This window comes from Dicentrarchus labrax, unplaced genomic scaffold (genome assembly GCF_905237075.1).
Source record: "Dicentrarchus labrax unplaced genomic scaffold, dlabrax2021, whole genome shotgun sequence".
NCBI classification, from domain to species: Eukaryota; Metazoa; Chordata; class Actinopteri; family Moronidae; genus Dicentrarchus; species Dicentrarchus labrax.
The window spans coordinates 16,950,846-16,961,123 of record NW_026136705.1 but is presented as its reverse complement, the minus strand read 5'-3'; the positions used below and the strand labels follow the sequence as shown (position 1 = coordinate 16,961,123).

Below are 10,278 nucleotides of genomic sequence, written 5' to 3'. Positions count from 1 at the left end.
CAGGAGTGTTGTTTTTGTTGTTTGTTTTTTACAAATTGTTCTTTCTTTATACAAGTGTGAAGCAATGATGACAGATCAATTTAACAAAGGGTTTATTTTGCAGGATGATGAATATTTCATAATGGGACTTGAATAGGTTATAAACCACATTTGATTAATGTGAGGAAACAAATAGCTTAAAATATGTATTGTTCCTGCTTCACATGAGCTGGAATTAATCCTGTAGGGATTTTTTGGGTTGTTAGATTGTGTGATTAAACTTAAACAAAATAAGTCTTGGTGTTAAGTGGCCTGTTACAGTGTGGTCATCTTGTATAAAGTGGTCTGTAGCCTTGTGATTTACATGTAGATATTGAACACGCCTGCTTTTTGTTACATTTCACACCCTTGATAAATACTCTATCTCCTGAATTAGGCCTGTATGGTTAATCTGGAAGCTACAGGATTGAATAATATTTTAAGATATATTGTAAGCCATTGTTTTAATGCTTAATTTTGTTGATTATAAGAAAGTAGAAATAAGTCAGTAACTGGTGTAAAATAAAATAATGCCATGGGCACACACATAAACTTTATGCCATTTATCTGCTCATTAAGTAAATGAATAAATTAAGGAAAATAAGGTCAGTCAGTTGACTGTAAGGGTCAAAGAGAACTATGTTTAACTGAAGTCTGGTTTGACCATGATGTTTAATAAATCATTGAACCAGTGTGTCAATAAGCAAAGATCAACAAGCAGTAAATGTTTGTACTTTGTCCTTCAGGAAAAGGTTCAAGTATTGGGAGAAGGGACCTTAGACTTAATTTTTTTTAATAAGTTTTGATATTTAAAAAATACTACTAGTTACTGTAATATACTAAGTCATGAATATAGTCAGTTATAAGGTCCTCGCTTATTTTAAGTTGATTGACACAGAACGTTTTGAACCTCTCTGCTGTTAATGAAAGGGTGAAGAAATATATCACAAATATTGATCACCTTTTATTTGTCATGAAGTTAATAAGTACCAAGATGGTCTTAATATATCCCGTCCCACTTTCTGAGTGTCACTGTACATTTTGAAATAAATGTACTGTTCCTGCAAAATCTTCTCATTTTTATATTGTTTTTTAATGTTCAACATGGGATTTTCTGTCCACTCGAGTCGGCTTGCTGCACTTTTATGTCTCCTCTCTATGGGTGAGCTACTTTTACCTTTTTATAATTTTGACTTTCAATTACTTACAGTAGTAATGTATTTTTCCATGAATGTGTATTTACCATATAAGCCATTAGTGACATAATTAGATATGGTAAACTTTAATTTAATAATTTAATTTAAAAAAATCAATTTTGTACAATTGTTAAATAGTGTAAGGTTTGAAATGTGCATATGGCAATTAGAAATTTAGTACTGCTGCTGAAAAACTTAAAGTAATTTAATGTCCTTGATATAATGGCAAATTATTGTTTTCACAGGATTTTGACACTTAATCATTAAATTCAGGGGTCTCAAACTCAGATTGGTTTCGGGCAACCCTCAAGTACTACCAGAAAGCACAAAGATTAAAACATAATTCCATTACTAAAATCCTACTAAACAAAAAGAATGCAAACAGCAGTGTCTATACGTTTAATGTCATCTGTGCTGCTCACAGCCAAACAACAAATGAAGTCTGAAAACCAACACATCTTACAGTCTATAGAGACACATATATTTAAAGGGCATTCTGTCAACTTTATACTTGAATTTAGTCATTATGTAGTTGTACTACTCAGCTTGTTAAAACAATTGTATAATTTCTGACATGCCTCTGAAAGGGAGATTTTTTAAAGTCTGTGTGCATTAATAAACCTCTATGCCTCTTTTTTTCTGCTGTCTTTTCAGGAGGTGGAGTGTGGTGTGAATGCACAGAGGATAATGTGCAAATTGAAGGAGGTGATTACAAATTGACCAAGAAGCTGGAATCAGGCAGCCTGTTGATTTACAACTGTCCTAAGGGCTTCTACCCATACCCAGCTTTGACCCGCCTCTGCCAGGCCAATGGCACCTGGACACCAGCACCCAAAAGATTTCAGCCTCAGAGATGCAGGAGTGAGTGATGTGACAGAGATGTTTCTCACTTTGCTTCAAGCTACCTGCTCTACATGATAACAGATCCTTTTGCTTTGCAGTTGTTGAATGCCCAGACCCCAATGTGCTGGAGAATGGAAACGTCTCACCTCCTCAGGAGAGGTACTTTGTGGACAATGGGACCTCGTATGAGTGCTACTTTGGATACACACTGCGAGGCTCATCTACACGTGTTTGCTTACCAAACGGGAAGTGGAGCGGCTCCACTCCCATCTGTAGCCACGACAGTAAGTCCTAAACAGAAACCTACTTTCTGTCTCCCTCTCCTTTCTCTTTTAGATTTGGGATTCATCCTCATTTATGATTGACTTTTGTCATTTCTGTCACAACAGCAGGGGATAATTGTGCTGACCCTGGTATCCCACCTGGCGCCTCAAGATCAGGGAACACATTTGGAATTGATGACACAGTGGAGTACAGCTGCAACAGCAACCAGTTTTTGGTGGGGTCAAGAGAAAGAGTGTGTCAGGCGAACGGCCAGTGGACTGGCAGAGAACCAGCATGCTACTGTAAGCATTATACGTACAAATACTGTTAACAATCTGTGTTGTTTGATTCTAGCCTAATGGAAACAGTGCCACCTGTATACACCTGCAAACAAGGAGGCTGCAACATTCAAAAGCAATGACCAAAACTCTCAAACACTGAAAAGTTACAATTCATATGCCATAATATTTATTTTTTCCCACACACACAGAGATAGACAATTGGAATAGCATTAATTTACCATTTCGATCACTTTTTCTCATTCTGGGTTTTTGAAAGGCTTGGCACTACTCTGCCACATTGCTGCATCTCAGGTTGGAGACTGATTGCACCTATAAACTTAAGTTTGGTTTACTCATCAAACAGTCAGTTTGAACTAACCCACCTCTGACTGAGCAGATAGCCAATCATAGTTTCAATTTCAGGGTTGACCGGTACCATTCGGATCAAGTATAACCCTGCCTTAATAGATGTTCTCTCTTGTATTTTATATACAGTATTATCCTTTCAACAAGTTCTGGTTTTTGTAATGTCTTTCTAATGTCTAATACGCAGCCACCTGGTCACTGGTGGGAAGCCAGTGAGGTGTTGTTGTCACAATTATTACAAAATTATTTCTGTTTACTTTTGCTTCTTGTAGACAAACACACCTATGACACTTCACTGGAAGTTGCAGAGGAATTTGGCAGCGCAATCAAGGACAGCCTCACCATATTAGAGCCAATTGGTAAGTACAAGGAACTGTTATTAATTATTGAATATTAATTATTGGAATTATTTTATATATATATTATATATCAATGCTATATTGAGTTTTTGTTACTACAATATATTTTGTAGTGAGGGAGATAACATTTTGTTAAATGAGCATAGATGTGTTAATCTAACAAAATGTGTTGGTATGAATGTTTGTACCCTGTATCAGGTTCAGAAGGCCTTCTTTTCTTCCATTATACTTCTTTCTCTATAGAAAACAAATATGAATCTAATGGCATGTAATATGTCCGGCACATTAACAGTATTTGTTGTGGATTGTTCAGATGACACACAGGAAGGAAGAACAATCCGGATTCCAAAAAATGGGACACTTAACATCTATATCGCAGTGGATATTTCTGAGAGCATCGAAGAGAAAGACATACAAGATGCAAAAAATGCTGTCAAACAACTTATTTCAAAGGTAAGAAACAAACAGCTTTCCTCTTAATTAAAAGGGAGTAATAACTTTGGATTTTGGATTAATATGCTGAATTTGCAAGCAGTCATCAACATTGTGCTGGGACCATACAGTCAATGGCTGGGACTGGATGTAAGATTGGTTTGACTGATTGTGGAGTCAGTCTGAAGGATGCACATGGGGTGAAAGTACAGACTGCAGTTGATGGATCCTGGCAATTAATTTGCAGAGTTGTTAAAAAATTATAAAATACAGCCTCTAGTGAGACTAATCGGACATTTGATCAATCACTTGATTGATTGCATGTTAGAGTTTTATTGGGCATGGCAGAGGAAACCACAGTATTACGCATGTGTCAGAAATGTCATGTAGATGTTGAGAAACTTTCAAGTATTAATTAGAAATAGGCTATTTTGCAGCCAACCAATTTTTTATTTTCAAATGAAAAGAGTGGAAAGATGAGGGCACATGGCAGTTAGAGAATGGCAATGAAGGGGCCTGGGTAAGTGGAAATGTGACTGGAGGGAGGCTCAGAGAGGCAGAATGTGACGCTTTATGTCTCCACAGATTTCATCCTTTGTTGTGAATCCCAACTATGAAATCATCTTTTTCGCCTGTGAGATATTTGAAGTTATCAACATTATTGACTTTTGGGATGACAAAATATCACTGAGCACCATCAAGGAGAAATTGGAAACGTTTAGAATGGGCGGTAAGTCAAACAGATCAGAGATATTGTTGGAAATACTGTTTTAATATACAACTTGATCTATGTTTAACTGTATGTGTGTGTGTGTGTGTGTGTGTGTGTGTGTGTGTTTTTGACTCAAAGACAAAGCAACTGCTGCAACAGATCTGAACCTCGTCTTTAAGACCTTCATGGAACGAATGACTTTTATAAAGCTGCGGGTGGGAGAGGAGGCTTTTAAGGAACATTATCACACCCTAATTGTTTTTACTGATGGTAATTTCAGCCTCTTGTTTTGTTTAATAGACTCAGTTGGTGTACCAATATAAACTAAATATGCTAAATTGCAATGGAAACATGGAAACCATCACATTTTCTTAATTGTTTCCACCATTTGAGGTTTGACTGGTGCTGTTTCAATTATGTCATCTCTGTTAGCTTAGTACAAAGACCAGAGACAGCTAGTCTGGTTCGGTGGCTGGTTCGGTCTAAAAATACAGAAATACACCTACCAGCACTTTTAAAGCTCACTAATTAAACTAAAACACTACAAAAACTTGAATTTCTAACTTGAACATTTGATTTTTATCTACAATGAAATCAATACTGACTAATAGTATGTTAATATGCATCTTGTATCAAGTATGTAGATAATGTATGCAATGTATGCTATGTAATTTTATTATGTTTATATAAGAGCTAAACTGAAAGCAGTAAAAAGGTGTAAGCTGTTTGCTTTTAATGTTTTGTTTTGTTCATTCATGGTTTTTTGTATCGTAGGTGCCTATAATAGGGGCGGTTCACCAGCACCCACTGTGGCAAAAATAAAGAACATGGTTTACAAGACGGAGACTCAAGAGAGAGAACAATATCTTGGTGAGTTTTCTTATGCCTCCTGTCCGGCAATCTGCCCGCACCCCTGCCCATCCGTATATCTGTCAGTCCAATTCCTGTAAACACAATATCTCAGAAACACCTCGAGGGAATTTCTTCAGATTTAGCACAAACATTCAGTTGAATTCAAGGACGAACTGATCAGAGTGTGGTGGTCAAAGGTCAAGAATGAATGAGTGTCACAATTAATTAGTGGCAGTTTTGACTTTTGACACTTAAAGGTCACTGCAACTCTGACCTTGGTCATAACTCAAGAATTGATGCTGTGATAATGACTAAATTTCACACAGACGTTTAATGGAACAGTGATGACATTTTTTATCCATAAGGTCACAATTCAACTTCATTGTGATCATATTGTCCCAGAAAACACTTTATGTGGCCATTATTCAACACCATAACTCAGGGCTGTTAGGGCTCCAAATAAGTTAAGAATGAATGAACCAATTGACTGACATATTGACTGGGACAACACAGTGACTTAACAATAACTAGCACAGTATGGGTTTCATCTTTCCGTCTCTTCCATTCTGCCATTCACTTACTGCAGATCATCAGAATGACGTGACTTCACAGGTGAGTGGCGGAGGCAGTAATTATAGTCATCATTAAGCATTGTTGATGTTGTTGCTACATTGTCAGCAACATTTTGTTGTTATACAGTAACGGTAACCCCTAGCTAACAGCTTGAGGATCAGAATGTGTTTTAATGCAGCAAAGGGAGCCTAATTTATCATGTTACATTTCAACCTGCTACAGACATTTATATGTTTGCCATTGGAGCTGAGATCTTTGATGATGACCTGCAGCCCCTCACAGTTGGGACCGGTGGCAAACATTACTTCAGACTGAGGGACATTGAAAATCTACAAGAGACCTTTGATGAGATAATTGGTAACGCATCTTTGCTTTTGTTATTTACCATCGCATTCATGTGATTGAAAAAAAAAAAATGTAAGTCACTTTAGCATTACAAAAATGATTTCAATGTTTCAACATTGAGCCTTTACTCTATAAACTGACCTGTATCTCTATACCAAGGATGTATTTGCATCCATGAACATGAGCAAGACTAAATTTGTTGTGTTTTTTTTAATGCAGATGAAGATGAAGTTAAGGGTCTATGTGGTCTGCATGTGGAGTATGATACAACTGAGAGAGATGCCAAGCAGAAAATGTATCCATGGATGGCACTTGTTGCCATCCAGGTGAATGTTTCAGCATTTCATTTAACTTCATTAAAACAATTTAATTTTCATGTAGAAATATTTGGATTAGTGAGAACACAGTGGAGTCAGACCTGCAGATGTAAGATTTAATGGACCACAATGCCATGTTGTTCTTGCTTGTGTGTGTTATATAACTACTTAACTATATTATATACTTATTTATCCTTTAAAACGTAAGAATGAAGATCCAAGGAAATGCCTCGGCTCTCTGGTGAGCCGCGAGTTTATCTTGACTGCTGCTCACTGCTTAAAATTTGGAGATTTGCCGGAGCATGTCAGAATTGAGATTGATGATGGACAGGGCAGAGGTAATGATGATGTGTATGTTTATTTAATGTATTCTCATGCAGCTTCTCTCCAGGTACCTGAACAGCAGTACCAAATTAAATTTGCTTTGGTTTTTATTTGCTTTTGTAGTGTCCAAGTCAAAACCTAACCTTATGAATTATTTTATATTTGCTGTAGTCCAGCATTTGCATTTTCAAAAATAAGTTTGACCAAATTTTAAACAGTAATACTACTAACCCTTGATTGTGTTTTACAGTTAAAAAAGTTAAAACCTTCATGATACACCCAAAATACAATGTTACTGCTAAAGTGGACAAGAAAGTGAACAAGTTTTATGACTATGATGTGGCTCTCATTCAACTGGAAAAACCTGTTCAAATCTCCACTTCTGTTAGGTAAGAATTTGTTTATTCTTGGATTTGATGCCACATTCTAGGTTACACACACACACAAACACACACACACACACACACACACACACACACACACACACACACACACACACACACACACACACACACACACACACACACACACACGAGAAATCTTTACATTTGTAATACTGCAATTTTATAAATAAATATACTGTGTTAAATATTATTAACTTGGAACATGTTGTATTGTTTTTGGTCTTTCGTTCAGACCTATTTGCATACCTTGCACTGTGGAGACCAGAAATGCTCTACAATTGGTTCCTGATTCTACCTGCAAGCAACAAGGTAAGGTAACTTTACCAACATACAACACTGTCAAACAACTCAGCTGTCCCATAACCATTAATGTAAGATACTGTTACTACTAAAAATATGGTAGTACACTTTTGATAGTAAAAGTTGCTGACCCCATGCGCTCAGATCGTTTTTGGGAGTTGGTGGAGTGTAAACCTCCCCAAATACAGTTCAGATCAAGACAGAAATCTGATAGAATCCAGGACCGGCTACCACTTTTGTTTCCTGTAACCAAATTGTTCCAAAGTTTTGTTAGTTAATGCAAATAAAATGTTCCTTCATTTTGGAAATTCCTCTGTAGGTAACATGGTTACACACCATCCCAGCTTTTACTAAAGCCCCATTCAGACTGCATCAATATGTAGGGAAATCCAAAGCTTGAGAGACATACCGCACCTGGTTAGGGTTGCTAAGCTATAATAATTGCTGTAAGGGGGGAGGTTGTGACAAACAGTCAATTGTCCTTCATTTTTTCATCTTACAGATGCATCATATAGATGATAAGTGTGGTGTGTTATAAACCATTTGTTAATTGTTAATGCACTGCAATGTATTGATTCAGTGGCCTTGCAGTTAAAATAAAATATCACTGGAGCTTCAAATACAATTAATATTTTGTGTTCTGTTCATACAGAGCAGCTACTGTTAAAAGACCATCTTGAAAGACTCACTTTCCTGACCAGAACAGAAAACATAGTAGATGAAAAAGAAGTCCATGCTAAGCTTGGCACTAATGTGAGTTTTAAATATTTATTGTTTAAATGATCAATGTGTGCCTGCTTTCTTGATTATCTTTTTTACTCAAAGTCACTTTGGTTCTTCTTTCAACTTCATTGCAGAGAGATGAATGCATCAGACATGCACTACAGGCACCAGGCATTAACACTGATGTTGTAACAGACGTTGTGACTGATAACTTCCTGTGCACTGGTGGTCGGACTCCTTTCAGAGATCATATAGCGTGTACAGGTATGTTGCTGTATAAAAGATAATTCCACACTTCAGGAGTACCTTCTAGTTATAAGGTAAGTAAGGTAAATTGTAAAACACCCTGGAATATCCCAATAAATGTGCAAATGCAATTTTTTTAGACTCAGTTATTAAGTTAAGACGCTTTATGTTTTAGATCAGTAACTGATCATTTTTGACTGTAACCATGTATGTGTGTGTATGTGTTGTGACAGGTGACGGAGGAGGTGCTTTGTTCAAGAACTATGAGCATCGCACAATACAGGTAAAGAGCTGTTTCTTACTGTTTTTGTTTTTGTTTTGTTTTTTTTTTGGGGGGGGGGGCATTGTAGTTTATTTTGGATAGTGTCAGTATAGAGAAACAGGAAAGGCCAGGGAGAAAGAGGGAATGACATGCAGCACTACAGGCCACTGCAGTAAGGACTCGGTCTTTATGTTACGCTACTAGGGAACCCATAAACAGCTGTTCTTTTCCATGTATTCAACAGTATATCACCTGGTGGCAAATACAGTTGTATGTGAAAGTTTAGCCACCCCTTGACAAGTTACACATTGATTAATTTATTTTCAACTGTTGACATCCCTCAAGCCATCTTTTCAATGAAAACAAATTACCAAAATGTGTTATTTGTCAAACTGCAAATCATAAAATAAAATAAAACTATTTTGAAATGAATTATGTGATTTGAATAGAATTTAATTATTATTATTAATTTAGGTTCTTGTTGACAATGTCAAGTAACCAACAATGTCTTCTTTCTTCTTCTTTTCACAGGTTGCAGTGGTCAGCTGGGGAACCAAGACTCTGTGCAGGACGGGTGGGGTCATTGAGTCAGATGGCACCTCCAGAGATTTCCATATTAATCTATTCAGAGTTGTTCCTTTTCTTAAATCTATCCTTGGAAATGATAACCAGGATGATTATGCACCACTTACGTTTTTGGAGAGCTAAATTAATTTACATACTGTAATATGTATGTATATAGCGAATGCTTATCTAAATGGATTTTAATTGTATGCGTGTGTCCATTGTTGGTTCTTTGTGTCTGTCACATTGTGGAACATTGCATCAAAATAAAAGTCTCAGAATCACAGTGTCACACATTGTCAAATTTGTATCTGGCATTGGTCAACAAAAATATTTAAAACAAAAGATCATACAATGTAGGACAACAGAGGAAAACAAAACAGTGAACAGAGGACAATTCCAGCCAGAAAACAAGACTACAAGGTATGTGTATCAGACTAGCAAGAAGTCTCCAAAGTGGGTGGGAGAGAGAGAAAGCCAGAAAGGGAGGAGCCTCGGGGAACAAACAAAAATAAATGTACACTAATGGTAATATTATCTTTGCCACTCTCAGTATTACTACTGCTATTATTACTACCACAACCTCTAATGCGCTGCATGTCAAAGCGTCCTTGAGCAAGATGCTGACTCCCAATGCTACACACTTTTAGTCAGATGTAGTTGCAGACTTGGTTGTGGGGAAGAATATGGTGACCCAGCTTATACGTGCCCGGCAACAGGCTCATAATCATATCATAGACTCCTTCAGTTGTGCTTTAACCTGGAATAGTAACAGTATTTTTTAACAAGGGAAACATTTTGTTTTAGTATGGTACCTCATGACTTGACAGGCCCTGCTGTTAAAAATGGGTGCACCTCACACTGAACCCTAAAACAATGCTTTTGAGTCAGTGGTCA

At 36.9% G+C, this 10,278-nt stretch overlaps 1 protein-coding gene across 1 annotated transcript; it reads left to right on the top strand.

Annotated features, from left to right (window-relative positions):
- The first annotated feature begins 1,016 nt into the window (after positions 1 to 1,016).
- LOC127363596 (complement factor B-like) lies at positions 1,017 to 9,665 on the top strand. The gene is made up of 18 exons (XM_051400284.1): positions 1,017 to 1,180; positions 1,869 to 2,075; positions 2,156 to 2,341; positions 2,447 to 2,623; positions 3,241 to 3,327; positions 3,641 to 3,780; positions 4,345 to 4,489; positions 4,610 to 4,741; positions 5,246 to 5,341; positions 6,119 to 6,253; positions 6,461 to 6,567; positions 6,767 to 6,896; positions 7,133 to 7,271; positions 7,519 to 7,595; positions 8,239 to 8,339; positions 8,444 to 8,573; positions 8,789 to 8,838; positions 9,349 to 9,665. Exons 1-18 carry the CDS (start codon positions 1,069 to 1,071, stop codon positions 9,523 to 9,525), a joined length of 2,328 nt encoding a protein of 775 aa, XP_051256244.1. The 5' UTR covers positions 1,017 to 1,068; the 3' UTR covers positions 9,526 to 9,665.
- The last annotated feature ends 613 nt before the right edge of the window (positions 9,666 to 10,278 follow it).

Excerpts from the sequence above, each read along its gene's own strand:
- LOC127363596 (XM_051400284.1), top strand. The coding sequence starts at position 1,069 with ATGTACTGTTCCTGCAAAATCTTCTCATTTTTATATTGTTTTTTAATG. Across the intron at positions 2,342-2,446 it reads TCCCATCTGTAGCCACGACA|CAGGGGATAATTGTGCTGAC; the intron begins GTAAGTCCTAAA and ends CTGTCACAACAG. Across the intron at positions 8,574-8,788 it reads AGATCATATAGCGTGTACAG|GTGACGGAGGAGGTGCTTTG; the intron begins GTATGTTGCTGT and ends GTGTTGTGACAG.